Source organism: Egretta garzetta, unplaced genomic scaffold, assembly GCF_000687185.1.
Source record: "Egretta garzetta isolate BGI_Z169 unplaced genomic scaffold, ASM68718v1 scaffold293, whole genome shotgun sequence".
NCBI lineage: Eukaryota > Metazoa > Chordata > Aves > Pelecaniformes > Ardeidae > Egretta > Egretta garzetta.
Window position 1 is genome coordinate 498869 of NW_009259318.1, and position 24214 is coordinate 523082.

General features: G+C 37.0%; 1 protein-coding gene across 6 annotated transcripts; it reads left to right on the forward strand.

Moving 5' to 3' along the window:
* Window positions 1–1956: 1956 nt before the first annotated feature.
* CUNH12orf4 (chromosome unknown C12orf4 homolog) lies at window positions 1957–23935 on the forward strand. 6 transcript variants are annotated; one of them, XM_009636519.2, is made up of 13 exons: window positions 1957–2145; window positions 2414–2559; window positions 3936–4117; window positions 5800–5899; window positions 5994–6115; window positions 8615–8721; window positions 9474–9671; window positions 13123–13251; window positions 14357–14425; window positions 16001–16203; window positions 21217–21274; window positions 22492–22559; window positions 23495–23935. In XM_009636519.2, exons 1-13 carry the CDS (start codon window positions 1968–1970, stop codon window positions 23585–23587), a joined length of 1653 nt encoding a protein of 550 aa, XP_009634814.1. In that variant the 5' UTR covers window positions 1957–1967; the 3' UTR covers window positions 23588–23935. The 6 variants fall into 6 exon arrangements, with proteins under 6 accessions (XP_009634814.1, XP_035747954.1, XP_035747956.1 ...); XM_035892061.1 differs by having other exon boundaries at window positions 13123–13230; XM_035892063.1 differs by lacking the exons at window positions 21217–21274; window positions 22492–22559; window positions 23495–23935 and adding an exon at window positions 20312–21194.
* The last annotated feature ends 279 nt before the right edge of the window (window positions 23936–24214 follow it).

The window sequence follows — 24214 nt, forward strand, 5'->3', positions numbered from 1 at the left end:
CGGTCCGGCACCCCAGAGCCTGTGGTGGAGCTGAGGGCACCCAGCGCCGGTTTTGGAAAGGGGGTTTGGCCCTCTCTGCTGGGGCAGACTGCGCCGGGGTCGGAGGCAGCGGCCCTCACCTCGCCCTCTTCCTCCCCGCTAAACCTTGTCGCGTCGCGGGGCAGCAGAAAGACGCTCGTCAGTTTTGTATTCCTCAGTGGTGCCCTTTAAATCCTTCTCCGTGACAGGCTGGGAGACCGCCTCGAGTTTGCTTTGGTTGCCCAGAGATTTTTGTTGTTACCGTGATTTGTAGCTGATTCGTTTAATCCGTTTTCAGCATGTAGGTTTGTTCACAAAAAAAAAATAAACCCACCAAGAAAAACCAAACCCAAAACACTATAAGCTGGTCCCATGAATTTTACTGTGGAAAATATACTTTCTTTCTTTCGTTTTCCGCTTTGCTTCTCCTTGGACCGTGGTTTTTAGCACTGGGGAGATTTCAGCTGGAGTAATGTGTCCAGCTTTGCAGGTGAACGTTCAAAAAAGAGTGAAGGAGCCCTAGTGGAGGGAAAAATTACTGACACAGATATGTGCTCCTGTCCTGCAGACAGTTCTCCTGCTTTTCTTTTGGCTTATTTCTAACAGTATTATTTAGAAATAACGGTAGTCTATCCTAAAGCAGGTTACAAAATGACAAAATAAGCTTTTCCTAAAAATGATGGCAAACTTCCGCTTCTCCCCCCGCCCCACAGTCTGCCACCTGCAGAAAGGAGGAAGTAAAACCCCAGTGCACTGAAGAAATTCAGATTTTAAGACACGCATGGCAGCAGTTACAGTGTCTCGATTAAAGCTTGCTGTTTGTGGGGATTCCTTCCGTCCTGGTTCTCCCTTTAAGTCATAGAATCGTAGAATGTTTTGGGTTGGAAGGGACCCCTAGAGGTCATCTAGTCCAGCCCCCCTGCAGTGAGCAGGGACACTGCTAACTAGATCAGATTGCTCAGAGCCCCATCCAACCTGGCCTTGAATGTTTCCAGGGATGGGGCATCTACCACCCCTCTGGGCAACCCATTCCAGTGCTTCACCACACTCATTGTAAAGAATTTCTCCTTATATCTAGTCTAAACCTACCCTGCTTCAGTTTAAAACCATTACCTCTTGTCCTGTCACAGCTGGCCCTACTAAAAAGATTTTCCCCCTCTTTCCTATAGGCCCCCTTTAGGTATTGAAAGGCCATAATCAGGTCTCCCCGCAGCCTTCTCTTCTCCAGGCTGAACAACCCCAACTCTCTCAGCCTGTCCTCATAAGAGAGGTGCTCCAGCCCTCGGATCATTTTTGTAGCCCTCCCCTGGACCCGCTCCAACAGTTCCATGTCCTTGTGCTGAGGCCTCCAGAGCTGGACGCAGTGCTCCAGGTGAGGTCTCACCAGAGCAGAGCAGAGGGGCAGAATCACCTCCCTCAACTTGCTGGCCACGCTTCTCCTGATGCAGCCCAGAGTACGGTTGGCCTTCTGGGCTGCCAGCGCACATTGCCGGCTCATGTCCAGCTTTTCTGTGTCAACCGCACCACTCAGCTTGGTGTCATCCGCAAACTTGCTGAGGGTGCACTTGATCTCGCTGTCTATGCCATTGATGAATATATTAAACAGCACCGGTCCCAGTATGGACCCCTGAGGGACACCACTTGAAGTCAGGAGGCTTGTACTGTGATTTATAAAAGTAATTACCCAAATTCATATATCGATACATTCAATTACCTTTTGGAAGCATTCAGTGTTCTGGAAGCTGGTATTTATGCTTCAGTTCTAACCTATGTATTTGGCAGGCAAAATTGAGATGAGTATCTATGAAAACTTTGGGGGTTTAAGTTTTCTTGCCAGAAGCTGTTAATAATTTACAAAGCCATGTTTTTAGTTAGGATTTTTTACTTAATGATCTTACAAGAATGTAACTCATGCTATTTTCATTTCTAATGCAGGAAATCAACTCAAGATGAAACCTAATAAAGGAAAGACCTGCACAAGGGAGAGAGACTACATGTACAAATTCAATGCTGGAAATCAACATTTAGTGCTTACCGTGCCTCTCAAATTCCCCGTGCAGGAAAATATTAGTCATTTGCACGGACGTCTAATGCTTCTGCACAATCTGCCATGCTTTATAGAAAATGGTAAAAATTGATTTCTTAGTGTCATATATCCATGTCCACAAGTGTCTTACAACCTACTTTAAGAAGTCAAAAGAAGGTTATTTACTAAAAAAGTCTTAAATTTGTTTTTAAAACAGCAAAACATTGAAGAAAATGGCTGTCAGTACTAGCAAGTAAGGTGTTGAAGCAAAAGGTTTTCAGAAAAACTTAATTTCTATGTTTCCTAGATGATTATTGGTACTTCCACTGATGTGTCTGTTGATGGGCCGTTCTTTTCTTGTTATAATAGACCTGAAGCAATCTCTTAATAAGTTCATAGAAGAGGAAACTATAAAAGATTATGATAGAGAAGCTGAAATGGCTCTGGAAGCAGTGAAATCAGGAAAAGTAGACATAAACCAGCTGGCAGATACTTGGGCTAAAGCTTATAAAGAGGTAAGATTAAGGCTGAAAAGTTAATGTTCGGGACTTGCTTTGTGAGAGTGTGTGCATGTATGGACAGAATCACCTCTGTGAAGATGCAAAATTACACTGAAATTCAGTTTTACTGATGAATTTTTATATTTTTTTTTTTTTTATCTGAAAGTGATCATTAAGTCTTCATCCTACAAGTTCTCAATTGGGTTTTTCCTGAATTTAGTAGAGTCAAAAGATAGAAAAGTGAGAGGTAAATAGCTGTTGATATTCAAACAAAAATTGACATAAGGGTTATAGTGCGTTAGAGTCAAAGCAAGAGATAGTAAGGTGATACTCCTATCCTAAATCTCAATAATAGCAATGAAGACTCCAAAGAGAAAGTGTGTAGTTGGGAGAAATTTTTCAGCTCATTTTCTGAGTTCATGTGACTATTTTACATTATTTAGAGATGATGAGGCTTGAGCTGAAGCAATGTGTCCAGTTTTGCATGTGATCTTCAAAATAGATGAATGCAGAAGAACTGGAGGAGTCTAAAAAGAATAGCAGAAACTTGCACCATTTGAGAAAAAGTTAGCAATTCAATAGGAATTGAATTTGCTTATCATGGAATATAGAAGAATGTTGTGAAAAACTCCCAAACGTACATCTGTTATAAACAGAATTGGAAGCAAATAATCTGCCTTAATGAACATCAACAATTAGCTTAACCTTTAAGAAGGACAAATCTGTATTGGGTAAGCATGGGACTGTGGTAAAACACTGAAAGAGTTTACAGTCTTCTGTGCTAGAGGTTTCTGTGAATAGGTTAGCCTGAGTACAAGGGTTAGGATTAGATCATTTCTTGACATTTCTAACCTACACTTCAGTGATACAATCTCAATTCGTCAGCTGAATCTGGTGGGAATGACTGCAAATGTAAGGAGTGTTTCAGTATAAAGGAGCTTGCAAAACTAGCATCTTTGGGCCATTCTTTGTTCAATAAAAATGGCTTTTCTTAAATCAGTGTTGTTCATCAAATTCTAGTGACATCAGAAGTTAGTCATCCTTTCTAGCAAAACATTTTTGTTTGCACAGCTGGTGTTTTGGGCCCTATCTAAAATTCATCAATTGCAAATATTGTTGTAGGCATTGTTATTCTTTCCAAGTTGCTGATGGCTGAAAATTGGTAATTCTTCACCAATGTTTCTGCTGTTGGTTGCTTTGAAAGAATATGGGAAGGAAGAAAATGTTAAAGCTAAAACAGAATACAGAAAGCTCAAATTCGGAAAGACAATTCATGGATGTTGAAGGTTGTGCAACAGTGTGCATGCCCAGTCGGTTTTGCCCCACCATTATGAGGGATCCTTTATGTTTTAAAAGGTACCATATACTTTATAATCTCTTAAAATTTTTAGACAACATTAGAGCACGCAAAACCTGAAGAAACCAGCTGGGATGAAGATTTTGCAGATGTTTATCATGATCTGATACATTCTCCAGCTTCTGAAATGCTGTTAAACCTGGAACATAATTATTTTGTTAGTATCTCAGAATTAATAAGTGAAAGAGATGTGGAATTGAAAAAACTACGGGAAAGGTATTCCTTTTTCTTTTTTTTTTTTTTACTATCTTATTAAATAGGGTTGCATGCCACTGGGTATATACAACTCATAGGACCATGTGCGTCACCTTGTATTTGTTCATGTAAGCTCTATTTTAGTTTTATGTTTCATTCTTTAAAGTCATATAATACTTAGCCTATATTGTTAGGGTCAGCTATCTTACATTCTCCTCAGTCACTGAAAATAATAAAAGCTAAGGCCATCAAAGTCATATAAGATTTGATTTCCATTGTTCTATCCATGTTGTAAATGGTATAGCAATGTAAAGTGCTTAGGATATCTAGAAAATAAAGTATATGTGCATACCATGTTTTGCCTTTGTTATGATGCAATTTCAATGAAAAATTGGAAGTTTTATGGGGTGAAAAGATTAGCAGAAAACCTGAACCAACTTTAAATCAGAAACTGTTGAATTTGAAATTTAGGAAAGTCTATCTGGGATCCCAAGTTTCCAAATAAGCTTGAATAGATGCAGGTGGCTGCTTTGTCCACAAGAGGGAACACATACAATGCAGAGTTTTCTTTTTCTTTTTGAGAGTAAATGGGTATGGAAAATGAATGCACACAAATATAGATATAGTATAGATACTAAATACTAGGGAAGCTTGTGAGATGCCAGAATAGTCTAAGTAGGTGTGGTTTACCATTCTAAGTGGCAATATTCCTCTTGAGTTGTCTTTGTTTAAGCTCATGTTATACAATGCATACCTGTTTATATAATAGTTTCTTCTAGACTGAATCTTAACATATTTGGGGATAATTTGGGGATAAATGTTGCCAGTAATGTGTTAGCAAAACTTTTTGCTCCTTATTGACTTTTCTCAAATATGTGTCTAGAAGAAAGAGCACTTAATCCTAAGAGCAGTAATGTTGTAGAGCCCTAGTGTGATATAATTGTGTATTGACTCCAGTGGAATTTATTATATCCATTTGTTGTAATCAAGAAACTCCGTATGTCGGTGGCAGCTGAGACTATCCCAGATGAGCGTAGGTGTTGCTCTGTTTACACAGGAGCTGACTTGGAATCCCTGACCCTCAACTCCAATTTGTTTTGTGGATATTCATTGCTAAATCTGTGCTAGGGTAAATGGATTCCTTGCTGAAGAACGGGCTAAATGTTAAAGACTCAGTGAAGCCAGGGATTAAGAAGACTAAGGAGGGGTGAGGTATTGGATGAACTGATGATAGCAGGGCAGCCCTTTAACTCCAGGTCCCCTTGTTGAATGTAGTTTGAGCTGGAAGCTCATCTGACTATTAAAACCAACTGTGTTTAGCCTGCTTCCTGGTGTTTACCTGTGCATCATCTGTGATTGGGGCAGGAGGAAAGTAAGGGACTGAGTAGATCCATTTCAAAACTAATTATGAGGATATTGAAGTGCTGTATTAGAATATCTGGAAATACTGTCGTGCCTTCTTTTGAATATCTGTGAGGGCAGCCTTTAAATGTATGAATTCCAATTCCAAAATGAGCAGATGGACAACTGTCTGCATGATGCGTCTTCCAGCTATGTGGTCAGTTGTATTTCTGCTTGTGATGAGCATTCACCAGTTGACTGATACAGCTGATCATTGTATCAGTAACTGTATCAACAACAATTGGTGTTCTTCTGCCCGTTTTTTGAAAGCATTGCTTGTTATAAATCTGCTTCTCTTTCAGACAAGGAGCTGAAATGGATAAGGTGATGCAGGAGCTAGGGAAATCACTAACAGACCAAGATGTAAATTCATTAGCGGCTCAGCATTTTGAATCTCAGCAGGTAAACTAAGTTCAGTGAGCTAGAATATGTCATGCAAATAATTCTTTTAAAAAGAAAACCCAGAACACTCAAAATATCACTGTCATCTTGTCAGGATTTGGAAAATAAATGGACCAATGAATTGAAACAGTCTACTGCTATCCAGAAGCAGGAATATCAGGAATGGGTGATAAAGCTTCATCAGGACTTAAAGAATCCCAACAACAGCTCAATCAGGTATTCAATTCCTCTGTGATGCTTACTTCCATCTTTAACAGTTGAAAGGACTTGCTTTTATGTCATCTTTATTTCAGATTAGCCATTTGAATAGGATAATCAAAGCTAATCAGAGGCAAATAAACCATCATAATTAAATATTTATATTTTTAGGAGCTTCTTCATTGTGTAATGTCATAAACTTTCCATACCAACTTGAGCTGAATGGGGTTTCCTCCTATTTTGCCTTTATATACAATGTTTATCTTTAATGCTATTTCACAAGGCTTTCTGTTACCACTTAAGGATGCTCTGCAGAATAATTGTAGCTTAATAAATGATAACAGTATCACATGTTTTGAATTAATAAGCCTCTTTTTTTCTTTTTCTGTTTTTGTTTTATGTATACACCACTGGACAGCTAAAAAAATCACCACACTTGCAGTGAGAGTTGAATGAGAAGCTTTCTGATTGAGGAAAGAGAAGGGCAATAGGAATTTGTAGCTTGGGGAGATCCTTATTCTTTATCATTAGTAACCACTACCTTTGCTACTAATAAGAAAATAGGAGTAAAACCTGATGCTTTCTCATGCCTCACATTAGTAGAAGAGCCTGTCTTACATGCTGAGCATGATGTCATAAGGCCTGGAAAATCCCTTTGGCCAGTTGGGGTCAGCTGTGCTCACTCCAAGCTTCTTGTGCACCTGGCAGAGCATAGGAAGCTGAAAAGTCCTTGGCTAGCGAAAGCACCCCTTAGCAACAACTAAAACATCAGTGTGTTAATCAACATTGTTCTAGTACTAAATCGAAATCAGAGCACTATGCCAGCTACTAGGAGGAAAATTAACTCTATCCCAACCAAAACCAGGACAGTTTATTTAGGTGGATGCAGTAAGGAATTTATGGGAAACACAACACCTTTGAAAAAAGTGGATGCTAGTGGTAAAAGGAGATGGGCATGGATCATAATGTATGAAATACTTTCTCTTAAGTGTTTCCTTCTGGGATAAGGAAGCCGAGTGTATGGGACATGGGGGAAGAGAGGAAGGAGCAGAAATATATTGGAAGATGATGCTGTATATTTATATTTCTCACTGCTTTCCTCAGGATTTTGTTGTCTGTGAATTTATATTTTGGAAGTCTTTTGCAGTTCTCGGGTAGTCCGCGAATGCCCTAGGACTGCATAGCTCACAAGCAAGCTGGCCTCTTTCTAACCTAGTGACTGGGTAAACCATCACTGCAGTAGTAACAGTCTGCTCAAGCTCTAAACCCAATCCTAAAATATTTTTCCACAGAATTTTCATGTTAGCTTTGTTGATTATTTCCATGAGGCTTTAAAGATAGTGGAATTACAAAGGCTGTTCATACTTACTACTGTGAACCTCTACCCATGTTCTGGCCTTCTACTGCTGTCAAATAAGACCAAGGTGAAGTTGCTTAGAGCTGAAAGCTAGAAGAAATTGACTGCCAGAGGTCCAGAGGCAAGGACCTCTGAGAGAGAGTGAGGATGTTTTAGCTTCGTAATCTTGGATGCTGATAACAGATACGAAGTGATAATATTTGAATCACTGCACTCATATGCTAGCAGAAAGTGTGATCTCTTTGCTTGTGTCGAGTCCTGAAAACTATAGGTCCCTAATGCACTTGAAAATAATGCACAGGAAGTCTGTAGTAGGGCACCTGGAAGCTTAAAGAGTAAGAGAGATGAAAATGTGTATGTTACACACATGTATAGACATAAAAGATATATATGTGCATGTGTGTGTGTGTATATATCTTTATGCATCTAGTTGCTTATATGTGTGTATATAATTCATTAACGGTGTATCTCAGTTCTACCTCATCACTAGGCATTTGCAATTGGAATTGCTTGCAAGTTTATAAAACACCTTTGGAATACCTTTGAAGATTGGGCACTTTGAGAACAAAGAGAAAATTTTCACTAATGCATAAAAAATTGGAGAGATGTTAATCTTCTTTCATGTAGCAGAAGCAGTACTTATTATATACTAGACAGTTGAATTTAGGAAAAAAATTAAAACTGATATCTGAAATATTTCCTGCTAGTTTGAACACCATGGGGCATTTCTTTTGGCTTTTTTTAACCTCCCATTTTGTGTGGGGAAAAAAGAAATGTTTTATCTAGTAACTTCATAAATAAGGTTTTGGCTATTATAGATAGGCTGAGAAGAATTTGAGGTTTTTTTCTTTTTATTCTTATGTTCTTATTATGTTATAACTAGGTATTGTGATTTATTTTTATTTCTCAATCTCAGGATGCTTTACAAATTAGCTAGGTAATGTAAATCTAACAATGGACTCTACTTTTCCTGCTGGTATGCACCTGGAGTATTGCATGCCAGACAAGTAAAACCTCAGATGAGTGGAGTTCATTCAAATAGGTGTAGTCTCTTGGTTTCCACAGACTAGTTGAAAAAACTTTGTATAGCTTTCACAAAGTATTGTTGGTCTTGAAGAAAAATCAGAGTAAAATTTTAAGTATGTTTCTTATTATTTTAGTGATGAAATTAAGGTTCAGCCCAGTCAATTGAGAGAATCTGTAGAAGGAAATGGAAGAATTTATGAAGAGCAAAGGCTGTTAGAAGAAAGTTTTACTATTCACTTGGGTAAGTAAAGTAAACTGACACCAAAACCAAACGTAGTAACAGATGCTAATAAATAATGTATGATCTAAGCCATGTATTATTTACAGTATTTAACTGTCAATGTACATAATATACAAAATTTGTAATTGTTTTGTATTTGTTCTTTACATATGTAAGAGACGTACAGTATGGTATAAACTGTATCAAACAGTATCTAGCTACCTGAAATATAATTAGTGACAAACATTTTAGAAGTAAGTTTTTATTCGCTCTAGCCAGGTGACTAGTGTAGAAAAGCACACTAACATCAAAACAAATAGCACTTAAAAAGTATATTTTAACTTTTCTTATGTTTGGTAAGAAAATGTGGGTATTAAATTCAATTCCCACGATAAATTAAGAGAAAAATAGATGTTCTAAAATTTTTACTTTTTGTTTATGCAGTAGAGACTTCTTATACTGTCTGTTTTGACTGCATTAGTATTTCATCCATAGCCTTATAATAGGGAACACAAGATTCATTTCAGGTATGGATAAGCCTTGCTTTGTGACAGTGTATGAAAATACTGCATTTTCACTCTTATTTTGTAAATTGCTGATATGTATGTAAAACTGAATATATGGTTAAGAACTTTCTTTGAGTATTATTGATTATATTTCCCTTAGATGTTTTTCTCAAAACTTAGGGGAGCACTTTGATCCCTTGCATTTTGATAACAATCCTGAGTTTCATCTTTTACTGTATGTATTAAAATAATTTATATTCCGTACAGGAGCCCAGTTGAAGACCATGCATAACTTGAGATTACTGAGAGCTGATATGCTGGATTTCTGTAAACATAAGCGCAATCATCGAAGTGGAGTAAAACTTCACAGACTTCAAACTGCAATGTCTCTCTATTCAACTTCTCTCTGTGGCCTGGTTTTATTGGTTGATAACCGTATCAGTTCATATAGCGGTATCAAAAGAGGTGAGTCTTCTAATGGGGTGTGTCATGTCAGTGAAAATGAATGTCACTTAAAAGCTTGCTGTCTTCTCTCACAAAAAATATTCCCTGTAATGTTAAAATTTACTGGAGACCCTAATGTTTTGGACATGGTATTGCAAAAGGTAACAAATGCAAAAAGGGGTATGGATAAGGATGGGGGACAGAGTTGTGCTCTAATACGCTGTTATCTCTCTCATCTCTTTCTTAGGTTTTGTGTTTGAGTAAGGAATGTGTTAGAGTGAACACTTCATTGTTGATTTCCCTGCCTCAGACTGGTTTATTATCAAGCAGGGGCTTCTAATTCTCCAATGTCAGCTTAGCATACTGAAACCTATTTGCAAAGATGAAAATTAAATAGGCTAAGATTTTAAATTGATAAGTAAATATATAAAAATACTGTGTACTTTAGATATCTGCAGCACTATGAATTCCATTAAAAATGAACAGTTTGGAATATTACTTGCCTAGTCCTGAAAAGCTTGATTAGTAGCCATTTTACGTGCATTTAAGTCTTTTGAGTAACTGGGCACTATGATGAAGGTATTTTGTGTCAAGGTTAACCAATGAAGAATGTAATTGTTCCTGTTCCAATTTTGGTCACTGAGGCTTTCTTTAAACCACATTGACTTTCCCACCTTCCTCTTGAAATTTAATACCAAAATATTTACACCTGAAATGTCTCTTTGAAGCCACAATTACTGGTCATTATTCTAGCATGCTGTAAAAGAAAATAGGCCTTGTTGGTTGATACTCTGTGAAAACAGTGTGGAATCAGGCTTGTAGCAAGAAGGAAAGAGAAGTGTACCAGTAAAAATTGTGGTTACGTTTATGCTGTTTATGGTTTCCAAGCTTAATTCTGACAATGTTATTTCATACTTGGACTCTTTTTTTTTTTTTTTTTTTTTTTTTTTTTTTACTGCTTAAATATTTAAATTAATAACAAATAGAGAAAATTTGGTTTTATACTAAATCTTAGGTGATAGGAGAAGGACTTTTAAGTAATACTGTTAAACACAAAATTGCATCTTCTAGCCACCAATTAGATCTTGTAGCCACAGCAGAGGGGAAAACGAGGGACTATGTCACAATCTGTAAAATAAAATCCTCAATAGATTTTGATTTCTTTGAGTTCCGAAGGGACTTTGGTGAACTTAACTGAGGGCACATTCCACAGCTGTCTGCTGCACCATTCTTTTTAAAAATGTTGCAGAAATGAATGTATCTCAGCTCCTCTGACCTAGTTGGATATGTTACTTTAAACCGTCGATGAACGTCTGGTTGTACTGAGACCCCGAACCACTGTAGGCTGCAGCTGAGGTTTGGGCACATTTCTTTAAATCCACTCTATGGTGAGAGTGGTAGCTCTGGCAGAAGAGCAGTAATAAACACCTTTGAGAGGAGACTTTGCTATTAAACTGTTAAAGCCGTTTGTTGCAAGAGCATTAGCCAGAACCAATTCTCCTTCCTAAAAGGCTCTTTAAGACATAAATATGCTAGGGGGTTCAAAGGTTCATAAAACTGCTTTATAGAAGACCTTTAAATAATACATTGATGCTGTTGTTTAAATAGAGAGGTAGTGGCTTGTGCAGTCTAAATTTCTGTGTTACAAAAGTGCAGAAACAATTTTCTGCTTCCATTTTAAAGCTGGGGAAAATGCAAACCTAATAGCCTTTATTCTGTGATGGGCTACAAGCTCCCTCAAACCTCTATGACATTTTCAAAGGTAGTTGGAGTAAATGAGCTTCATGTGAGCACACTGTTCATCCAAGCATTTTACACAGTTCGGAGCAACACCAAACGCTTGGCAAGCACTAAGCAGAGAGGGGCTCCAGCTGTACGAAGTCCTACAACTTGCTTGGTTGACCTTGTTTGTTTATTTCTATCCTGAGGAAGCTTAAGAATGTGCTTCATCTAGTCTATTCTGCTAGTTCGGTTGCAACATTTTGATGTTGCATCTTTGGTTAATCTGTTATCCAAAAATGGTTCCATTTTTCTCAAAATTCAGGATGTATGTGAGGTATTTGCAAGATGGAAAGCCATGACTGGAATGTTTTCTGTATTTCTTACAATGTGTAAATGGCAACTAGGAAAACATACCTTTGAAACTGGATTTGGACACATCTCTAAAAAACAGCCTTGAACAGAAAGTTGAACTTCATATATGAACTTTCAACAGGCTCGCTTAATTCAGACTGTTTTTTTCTAAGCTAGATGAATAGTTTCTTTATATACCTTATGCACTGCCTAGCTCAAGTCTCTCGTATTAGGACTTTGTAGGGCTGCTGTGACTCAGGTTTTGAGTAGGTGTAGCACACTCAGACAAACAAAAACTAAAATTATTTTTAATTTAGATACAAGAGATTTTTCATTCGTTTGTTTCAAATAAAATGTCTGTGACCTTATTTAATGTTGATACACGCAGAAGGCACGGTCTTTTGGAAATTTTTCAAATAAAATGTCTGCGTGTTGATACACGCAGAAGGCACGGTCTTTTGGAATATAAGCTGCTGCTTCCCTTGGGTTTGGACACCATATTTTAATAAAGCCTAAAACAGATTTTAAAAATAGATTTTACGAGGAAGACTTCATGTGAAAAGACAAAATACATTAAGATTTTTCTCTCTACCCTGCCTGTTCCTCTCGCAGCCCATTCACAGGAGTATACAGTGCTCTCTAGATAGGCAATCCTCCTTTAAGGAGGATTAGAGCAGGTACCTCAAAACGGGAATTAAGTAGGAATTGCTTAGTGTAGTCCAGCGTCCTGCTAATAGCTTGTTTTGGCTCCCATTGACTTGCTTCAAGTGATGGCTGGACATTAGGATAAGGAGCTTAAAATACCAGTCACAGAGGCTGTGTGTTATAATCTTAATTATCAGTGTAATATTTCTTAATCTAACATAATACTTGCTTATCAGGGAAAGAAACTTGCAGCTCTTTACACTTTTTTTTAGCTTTCAGATTGTGTTTTGAGAACTAAAAGGAAAGAACTGTAATTCCAGCTTTCCAGATACAGTATTGATGAATTTCATTAATAGTTCTCATTTTTCAGAACAAACTGGAATGCTGTTGTTGCTTTTGGAAGTATCTGTTGTGTATGTTTTAATAAAGTATCACAGATTAAAGGACTGTTAGTAATAAGCCATCATTTTTAAAGCACAATTGAATCATAGAATCCTTTAGGTTGGAAAAGACCTTTAAGATCATCAGGTCCAACCGTTAACCTAACACTGCCATTCCACTGCTAATTCCATTTAATGCATGTATATTATTGCTGTTATTTTGGAGTTTATTGGTCTGGGTGGTTTTGTTTGAAGAGCAACAGCACTCAAGGTGTATTTTTCCCCAAGCAATTAATTTCTTTCAGAAAAATGTTTTGTCTGCTGTAATTTTTTTAGAATTTAAAACGATGTGGATTTTAATTTTTTTTACCTAGATTTTGCAACTGTTTGCCAAGAATGCACAGATTTCCATTTTCCTGGAATTCAAGAACAGCTTGAAATTGTCCAGAAGGTTGTACTTAAGGCCAGAGCACAGCGTAGCAGTAAGTCGAAAAGACATCATGGTCAGTGACAACCAAAATTACTTTTCTTGAAATAGAATAGTGGTCAGCTGAATCTTTATGGTTATGGGCACGTTAATTTCACTCTTCTTCAGTTACCTGATCTATAAAATGCAATGTTCTTGTTTATTGATGAACTTTAAGGAGTCTGCATGAAATTCGCTCTTCAGACAGCATGTTCACACGATGTCTTTGCTGCCATAACAGACATATCTTACAAAAAAAAAAAAAAAAAAGAAGTGTAAGTCCTTAGGTCCTGATCACACTCTAACAGCATGGGAGGTGTATGGGGCCATTGTGCTTTCCTCTGCAGTTTAAACTGCCTGTAGCAACACAGACTTTATCTGACTTCACTTTGTTTCTATTTAAATATAAATCTTTAAAAATTGCAGAAGAGGACTTAGGACTTTTTCCCTTCCTTATAAATGAATAATAAATTGACTAAATGTGTATGCTTTTTAGTGCTGACCAAATCCTTGTGAATGGTTTGCTTTGCAGTTATATTTACAAATGGCTGTGAAATTTTCTGACCGCATGGTGTTAAGGCAGTACTTGTACATCATGAAACTCTGTTTTTCTTGCAGAGAACTACTTATGTGGTTTACATACGTCAGTAACATGAATAGATTCATAAGAGTACATAGAGAAACAAGTTTTCTTAGGAACCTGCATATTGCTGTCGTCCTGAGGAAAATACTGAAAGCTGTTTTTATAATGCTGATTTCTGTAAATGTCTTTAAAATTTTTCTTGTAATACTAGGAACAAATTTGTTGTAAATGGTTACGTTATTTAAAAAGCAATAGCAAAGTGCTATTTAGTTGTGGGGGCAATTTGGAAAGTTTAGTATTATGTTAGAGAAAATTGTGCTTTCTTTTGTCCAAATGAAGAAGTAATCTTGGATGATTAAAAAAGAGAGGTAAAGATGTGAGATAGAATTCAGTTCAGTGTGTACTGAAGACAGCAAAAACTTCCTGTCCATCCCTCTGCTTTTTGGTGACTTTATGGTAAAAACTCAAGCCAGATATTATCTCAGTACATCAAACTCTCATGCCAAAAAGTAATTAATAGAAAATATGTTTAATATTTGTGCTATGCATTTATATACAGAAAACAAAAGTAGTGGAAATGAAGATAAATTAAAGAATATTGAACGAAATCAATCAAATATTTTGCCAGGTGAGTTCTGTTGCATTTTCCCTTTCTTCTTAAAGCAAATTGTGTTTTATAGATGCACATTTTTAGCTCTAAAGTCAGAACATAAATTATAAACTAAACACGAGTTGACCTCAATCAGAGGAGAAGGATGTTCTTGTGGCTAAGGCAGAGAACTGGGTGTTAGGACATCTGGTTTCTATTCCCAGCTTTGCCACTGTGTCCTGTGACTTGGGGCAAATCACTGAACTTCTCTATGCCTAAAATTTCTTTTCAGAATTTGAGGGTGAAAAAAAGATCTTTGAGCATCTTGGGAAAAGGTGAAGCTTAAATACTAGCAACTAATTTTATTTTTGAAAATAATTATATAAAATGCCACTGTTGTGATACGTAAAACATTTTAGAATGTATTTTTTAGCTTGGAGAATGTACAATCCATTCCTCTCAAAGAGGAATTATCTTCTGTATATATTGTGATTTTTAGTAAGGAAAGTTTCTGTGGAATTTGAGGATGAATACACAGTTGGAGGAGGTAGGAATTAAATCGTACAACCCACGGTTGAATAAGTCGGCTTCTTAAAATTACTTTCATGATTGTCTTGGATCTTGTTAGTATAAGTGTATATATAAGTATGTAAGTGTAAGCATAAATCAGCTTGGATCCTTAACAGGTAAATTCGGGTGAATTTTGCTGCAACGGCTTGTGTATTATAACTCTTAGATGGTCCTTGCTGGGGATTGCTACCTCCTTAGCAGTCATCAGAAAGGAGTACATACCCGTTCTTCATCTGTCCCAGTACAGAGGTAGTATCTTAAATGATCAGTGAAAACAGGTTTGAAGATGTTTATCTGTTGACTGAAACAGTAGGGGTATTGCATACCTGCTTTCCTGTTGGCTCTAATATAGACTTTTGATCTCCAGCGGAAAGGTAAGGTGGAGATACCTGCATTTCACTGCCCCTTACTCTTTCTCTTCCTTTGATAAATGCATACCAAGTCTAAAAATACTGCCAACAAGATGTCTTGGTAACTTGAAAACAACTCCATAACTAATATTCCCATTACTCTGAATTATTTTAAATTCTAATGGTCACTGATACTTTTGTCTTCCAGTACATATCTCAGCTGTTACATAACCGCCTATCTTTTTCCACAGACTTTTTGCATCCTTTATTTTAACCCATCCATTTTTGGTATTTCCGCCTCCCACATCTGTCTGCAACTCGGTGCTTACGTTATATATTTTGAGTATTACAGCTCCTCCGTGTTTGTTTTTCTGTTTTGTGCTATATATAGATCATATCCGCCTGTACTGGGACTGTTATGTCTTATTACACCAGGTGTCCATGATGCCAGTGAAACCCATCAAAGCAGGGAAGTGAGTGTAGGACGAATGTAAAACAATGATATTCCAAGAGATTTTAGATAGTTGGTTTCTAACTTTTTTTTAATCTCCTTATGTATGTGTTCTGATCTCTGTTGTATATTTGTATTTGCCTTTTGTCTTAACTGACCCTATCCTTACATTGCCTAACAATTGTATTTTGGTACAGATCACTACCATGATATCTTGCTTTCTTGGTTTACATTTTTCTGTAGGAGAATTCTACATCACACGCCATTCAAATCTTTCTGAAATTCATGTTGCTTTTCACCTCTGTGTGGATGATAACGTAAGATCCGGTAACATAACTGCTCGGGATCCTGCAATCATGGGACTCAGAAACATTCTCAAAGTTTGCTGCACACATGACATTACTACCATTAGTATTCCTCTCCTATTGGTCCATGATATGTCAGAAGTAAGTAAGTGTAAAGGTTTGGTTTGGTTTTATCTTCTAGGATGCAACAAAAGTGATTTTTGCAAAGGGTATGTTTCATGCTGGTTTAAGCCAAATGGGACGGTTTGTCATATTCAGATGCTCCTGCCACATCATTGTACTGGCTCCTGCTACATCATTGTCCTGGCACTCATATCTATATGTTGACCCAAATTAAGGAACTGAACCAGTTAAAAACATTTCGGCCAGATGAATCACTTTGGTTTTTTTATTCCCACCTCACATTTTGGACACTTCACTTCCTTGATCCAGCTCATTGCACAAGGATTAATGAAAGATGGGACTACATGCCTGGAAGTCTGGCAACAGCTCTTGCTTAGAAACTATACCTTTGGAGTTGCTGATGTGATAGTGATACCAGATCCCCAGTTTTAATTGTTGCTAGTTAGAAAACCTTAAAACTAGGTTTTATGAGCAGCAGAACTAGCAAAGCTTGGCTGAGTTCTGTATCCCTAAACACCGCCTCAGCCTTACGCGGCAGCAACCAAATTTCACCTTTGCTCTGAACTGTCTCCTTCACTGCCTGATCACTTGCATCCTTAATTTCTGTCCCTGTTTCCTGTCTTAAATCCCCCAAATACCAGCTGGGCAAGAAGCAGCTTATCGCTGAGGCTCTTTGTAGATATAACCGTGCTTACTTATTGTACTGAACTTTTGTATCCTCTTCATCAGTGGGACACTATGTGTAGAGCTTGTCTCTTACTCAACTGTAACTTTTCACAGTGCACAGTAATTTAATACCATTGACAACCTCTTTCTTCTGTCACATCTGGCTCACAAGATACTAGCAGAGAAGAAAAAGGGGTGGGGAGGCAGGGAGAGACCCAGTAGACAAGCAGTACAGGCATATGCCTCACCTCCTTAGGAAGTGAAAAGTCTGTAAACTTAAAGGAATAAGAAAAATAAGATAATGCTGCCATTACTGATATCCTTGCTTGGATAATTTTAGTCTGTTGTGGCTTTTTTTTAATAACCCTTTGATTTTTCACTTGTAAATTTCAGTACTGCCTTTTCTTCTTTGAAAGTTCCTGACTCGTAGCAAGATAAAGGCTCACCAGTGGATTACTTTTAATAGTGACTTTTTTTTTTTTAAACAGAATTTGATTGGAACACAGTATAGAAGTGGCTCCCTTTTGCAAGATCAGGGTCTATTCTTATGAAAGTGCAAGCAATGCAAAAGTGAAAAATGCAAAAGTGAAAAATGTCCAATAATGAAGCTTCTAAAGGATGTACTTCCATGCATAAAAGTAGGCTTTTAGGAACAGATGGTATTATTTGTGAAATTTTTCATCTCTGGTATCAAGACCTTTTTTTGGGCACAAATGCAAGTAATCAACTTGTAGGACAGCAGCCTGGGTGACTCAACACTTACTGTATTTCATAAATTTATTGACCTTTTTTCTTAATAAAGTTGCCATGCCACAATATTCTTTTTCTTTTCTTTTTTCTTTAAACCTAGTTAGTTTTAGCTTTCATTTACATAACTGTATTTTAAAACCCAAATAAAGCACAAGACCAAGTGTTCAATGTGCTTTAAGAATATGTTGTTGCTTGGATGTGTGAAACTGAAGAATTATCTTCTTGTCTAGTGCTGGATTCTTAAAAGGTCCTGGTAAAACAATTTACCTTTTATATTAAATTTTCAGTCTTTGCAGAGTAAGCAGAAAGTGACCTGTATGGCAAGTGTATGTTTAGCCAAAACTGCGTTGTGTGAATTGCATTAGCAGCGTTGTTTATTACAGTGCTTTGCCGCTGTCTGACCTAATCTGAAACACACACATAGGTAACTTGTTGTTGAGGGAAAAGTGAATAATAACAGATTTCTGAAAGTTAACCTGAACTCGGTGCCTTCAGCAGCCCCTGTTTTGAATCTGAATTTACCACCTACATAAAAACATTTTTGTAAAGTGGTTAACCAGGAGCACAGCTGCAGAGATGTTTGCATGCTTCACTGTGACAGGCATTCATCGTGAGTTTTTCTCTGTGCTTTTCCCCAGTTTTTCTTGTTTTATGGATGGAAGAGTGGTGTTTATAACCTCACAGCAGTAATGAGTGTATCAATCTCAATGAAGCCATTACATTTCATTATTATTGGACCTGCATATAAAGCTAATTTTTTTTCCCTATTAAAAAAAAATTAGGAGTTCTGCTTTGCTTAGTTTTTCTTATGACAAGAACAACAAAGAGAGATTTCTCTGTTCTGGTCATTAAGTTAAATGAAGGGAAGAAACTGGATTTGATGCTTGAGAAAGACAAAAGCAGACAGTTTCAAATTCAACTTGGGCGTTACTGTCTGATCACTGTTCTGAATCTAATATAAACTGATATATAAACTGGGGAATTAAATGGCTCTAATAGCATGGCATCGCTAAAAATGCTGCAGCTGGCACACTTCCTTGGTAATTTCAACATAGGCGCTGTTGCTGCTGTCCACACAGCAACACTGAGAAAAATGTGACTTCAGGGATCTCAGGCAGTTTGTCTCTATTACCATAAGCTAAGACAAAAATGTTTTGAAAAAAGGTAGAAATGAAGGGAATATAAGCTGTGTAACAAATGTTTATGAACATGGTTTATGTATGTAGAGAGATTGTCAATGTGTGTGTTAACTTCAAATATTTCTCGTCTGAGTTTTCTGCCTTTAAATGCATAGCTGTTCATACAGTGTTTGGGATTTGCATAGGTATACTTTGAGTAAGCGTCTTACTAATTCTTAACTTACTAAAATTGATCATTGAAATTTGATTTGAAATCTTTGTCCCACAAGACATTTATGGACCCCAGTGTTTTCATAAGCTGGTTATGACACTGTTTTGCAAAGGCGCAAGCCCTTAGCTTTATAAAAGCGGCAGCCCCATGTAGTGAGTCTGTCACAAATTTGTTTGAATAAAAAGGTTTGCAGCATATCTTTCTGACCAGTGAAACTGGCAATTTTTTTTTTTTTAATAAGCAGAAGAAATCTTAATTTGACAACAAATCATTGCATCCTAAAAAGGAGTGAGGTGTGTGGTCTCTGCTAGTGAACAAAACCAAAAGCCCCCAAGTGGTTTTTCACTTGCTTGAATGCTATTAACCAAAACTCACTATAGGAGATGGGCTGTTTGCTTTTTTTCCAATCCCGTGAACTGTATTTTGAATTGGTACTTAGCTGATCCTTCATCATTTCCACAAGTGTTACTTAGTTTGCATATAGAGAAAAATCCTGATAACATGGCAAAATCACGAGAACTTACATTTTTAAAGATGGATTAGAATTGAATCACTACTGTATCATTTTCGGTTCTTGTGGCTTGCGCACAGTGACATTCTGGATTCAACCTGTTATTTCCCTGAGTGCCCACAAGATTTAACGTCTGTGTTCCTCTGAAATAGTCCAAGGAACAGTGTCATATCCTGCTGTTTTGATCAGTCCTTTTAAGGCTTAGTTCCCTTTATTGATTATGCAAGGTACTCCTGACTTGCCTTCAGAAGCAATAGGACTTTTCTTTTTAGACACTTGTTTTTTATCTAAGCCAAAACAGTGATCAAAACTAACAATAAACACCTACATTACTTGTGACAGAAAGCACACATAGGCAGATATATTATAACAAAGACCAAGTATTTCTTCCAGAAAGCTTAGAAATGGAAAAAAAAAAAAAAAAAGTTGTCCGACTAATCTGTTTTGTACCCTAAAAGCAGCATCTACTGATGCAGTGATTTATGTCATGAAAGAAAATTTTCTGAAAAGTCACTTCTAGCTTATGCTGGTTTTAGCGTATTGCGTATTTTGGGGATGGCAGGAGATACTCCCATCTAAGTAGGAACTTTGGCTTTCAGTAGCTGTTTAACGCAGTCATGTTTAGTATCCTGTTTCAGTGTTACCAGTTGGCATTCTTAGATAACCTTGGTTCTCAAATAACTTTTTTTTAAATCCTGAAATTAAGCTCTTGGAAAATGACAGATTGCATAGTGTTTGGCATTGCAAAATAAAGGCTGGCTTTGCTGAATAGAAAGTTATGTAAAGCATAAATCTGAAAAGGTACATAGAATGATAAATTTGTTTCCATGTCTATATTCCTCTATTCAGACTAGAAAGTGCTCATTTTGATGTTGAAGAGTACATCAGAACAAACAGGTACTATTTTCCTTCGGAGGAGTAATTACAGTGACAGTCGTTCTGTCTCTGACTAGGAATATTCATATTTATATAATTCACTTTGTAGCATACAGCCAAAGAATATACTAAAGCATTTAAACTGTTATTTGAATTATTTAGAGCAGTGCTTGCATCCATGTCTTAAGATATCTTAAAGCAGTGTGGTTTTCATACCCCATCTTGGTATTTGACTTTAGGTAAGAATTTGCTGTTTATATCTGAAACTCCTCCATCAGATGAAGATGAATTTTGTTGGTTTTAACTCTTAACATAAATGCATCTTTAGAGGAGAAGGGCTTCTTCCGGTTCCACTATTAGAGAGAAGGTTTTTACTGAAGGCAGTGGGTATGCCAATAAGCCTTAACCAGAATCATTAAAAATAGCTAGGAATCACCAGTTACTGCTATTAAGATGTGGTCAGGAGCCTATCTTTGGCTAGCTGAAGCACAAATCTGACAATTATCCATCGGATATCACACATTTCTTCCTGAAGCTCCACGGGGGAATTAAGTAGACCCATTTTCAATTACATTAATAGGATTGTCAACAAAATTTTTATTCAACATTTTAGCTTAAAGATTTATAGATTGTTCTGACACTGGGCTCTCCTACCAATAAGCAGTTGCAGTGCTTTTATGGTTACCTATAAGGTATATACCACCTGCCTAGAATACATTGTAAAACTGAATCCCTCTTCATGGCCTGCAGTGCTGCTTGAATACCTGATGAGAAAATGTGGTTCTATGGCAAAAATGTATTATTTTTAATAACTTCCCCTCCTACTTTTGTTGGCTAGATCCATTGGGCATTGAGGCTTTTCATTTATTATTTTTTAGGAAATGACCATTCCATGGTGCTTGAAGAGGGCAGAGCTTGTGTTCAAGTGCGTCAAAGGTATGTTAGTGAATGCTTCAGCTGGTTTTTTTTGTGTTGCATTTGGTGACATCCAGCCTTAGCTCAGACTGTGTATTTCCTGCCCCGCCGCCTGCCCTGCCCCCCTCCCCGCCCCGAAAGAGGTGTTTTTCAATAATTTATCATTTGTTAAAAAACACACTTATATTGTCTCTTTAAAATTATTAAACGTCCTACCAGGAAATAGTCTCAGACACTTAGAATGGAGACTAAAAACATTTCAAAAGTACCTTTACAACTTAAACATAGACAGTGGAAGAAAAAGCCCTTACTGCTGCTTTGAGCAATCTCTGAAGGAGGGCAAGAGCTGGTGTTTCCCTGCAGAATAATTTCCAGTGTCTTTTGTATTTTGATTGCCTCAAGCAATGAAGACTCCCCACATTTTTACAAGACTAGTTTATACGCTAATCCATCTCTTTGCTGGAAAATCCTCGTGACTCAACTTGTTTTTCTGTCTCTCCAAGCAGTATTATTTACTGCATTCTTGTGTGTTGCACTTAAATACTTGAACCAGTCATTTAGCGTATTTGAAGTGTTAGTAGTGTTAGTGTTCTTTCTGTCACCTACTTGAGAAACCTCTTCCCATCGTGACCTTTAGTAATTCACAATGGAATATCATCCACATAGCCACTTCCATTAAAGAAGTATTTTTCTGAGTATCTTTATTTGCTAATGGTGTTTTCCTGTAGACCTTGTAGTTCACTTGTAAGGAAATGCTAGCATAAATATGCTGTATTGTAACTTGAGCGGTACAGGAGTGCTGAGCTTTTTCCATATAAGTAAGTCCAGGTAGTTTCTGTTGCTGCCAGATTGTCAGTGTGCTTTTGGCAACAGGCTTGTGCTCATTTGCATGGATGTGATCACATCAGAGCTGAAGGAAAGGGCTATTTCTCAATGAAAGCAAGCCATTGAAAGAACTCATAACACGCATGTTTGGAGAAACCTCTCACTTCCGCTGGCTAGCGCTCTGCTGTACAGTAGGACTTGGTTATTCTGCTCTTCGAGAGTATATTGATTTTCTCCATAAATCCTCGTTAGCAGATTTCAGTCAGGAGATTGTCCAAGTCCGATTTAAATGTGATTAATGACATCCCTTGTTAAGGCAGTTAAAATCCTAATTGTATGTGAAAACTCCCTCGCTGCTTGATAACTGTGTAATTGACATAGGTAACACATATAGTATGGATGCTGGTTTTTAGGTTTCATGATGGAAATGGCTTCATGGGATGGAGGAATTTCTCGGACTGTACAGTTCTTGGTACCACAGGTAGGTGAAACCAAGTTCATATCTAACATAGTAGACTGTTGGAACAAGAAGTTAAATGTCAGCAGAACTACTTTTGATTTTTTGCCCTACTCTTTTTGTGTGAGCCTATAGAACAGAAATAAGAGGGGGTTATATTTTTGCACATCCTGTAGTATCTTCTGAGGATGCTAAAATTTCAAACTGTGAAGTTCACTTTTACAGGTGGTGATACTTTTTGATACTTTTTTGCTGTTATTTACTCTGAAGAGATAGGCTAACCTTGCATTACAGAAGTTTAGGTGCTTATTAGTCATATTGTCTAACACTATGTACTGAGTTCAGTCATGCTTCCACAAAGTCATTCATTACTCTAGGTATTTGAAGTTAATTGTAACTAAGATTCTGAAATAATTTAATTTGGAGTTCTAGCTGATCTTCAGAAAGTCTTCCAAAGGTGGTCACCACTAAGTTTTATTTGTTCTAAAAAGTGGCACGGGGAGTAATATAAAAATCAGACTTGTATTAAGAAAGAAATAACATGTATTGACAAAGTAGTAAATGGCTCAGTAAGGAGGAAGCCAAGAATAAACTAAGTAGTGAAGTTGAATCTAATTCTGGAATTCAGAGAGCTGGAGTCCTGTAGATAACAAACAGCACTGCCCTGCTTAAGCGAGGCAGAAATAATCAGTTGCTGGAACAAGAAATCTGGTGGAAACAGATATGTCGTATATATATATATATATATATATACAAGCAGTATTTTTAGATCAATCTTTTCCTTTTGATTGAATTAAATAGAATTTTAACACATAGTTCGAATACGATCTTCATGGTCTTCTGAAAACAGCAGTTCTCTTAAATGCCAAGAAACAAACTTGAGAGAGACTAAATTCTTCCTAACTACAGCAAATAGCCAAAGCTTACTGGTGTATTTTTTTTTAATTTTTTTTTTCCAGACAATTTCTGAGGAAATGTTCTACCAACTGAGTAATATGCTTCCACAAATCTTCAGAGTATCCTCTACATTGACTCTGACCTCTAAGCACTGAATTTTGTGCAGCAGTAAGATGTATCCTGTTGACAAAGGATGAGATGACAGAGATTCTGGAATGGAATGTCTCTTTTTATGAGGGATGATGACCCTGAAGTGGTATTTGTTTCAAGAATCATGGCATCATAATAAAAGATAAATGCTGTCTGTACTTGGGTGTTAGCAGTTGATTTCTGCCTCTTGCTTGCTGTTTCAGCAGAGTATTAGTGTTAAATTCCTCCCCTTTATCAGAAAGACATTCAGTGTAACTTGTTGTATGTAATCTACAGAAATGTGAGTCTCATACTTAAGTAGTAGGAATAAGGGCTTATGGTAGGAATAGGATCTTCTGAGTGGGCTTCAGGTTGCTGCGTTTTAAAAACATTTTCTGAATTTTCTTAGTGATACTTCAAAAAATATGAAGAATGTCAGGTCTCCTTAGAACAACTTTGACGTAATTAGTCATGGTTGCCTTTTCAGGGTCACCAGTGACCATGAAATAAAATGTATTACTGCCTTATTTAGCCATTTTATAAAACAACAACAAAAAAAAAGAAAATAATATACTTGTTACAATAATTAGAATTTTTAATTATTCCTTTTTTTTTTTTTTAGTATGTTAACTTTTTGCTTTATTTCAAGATTT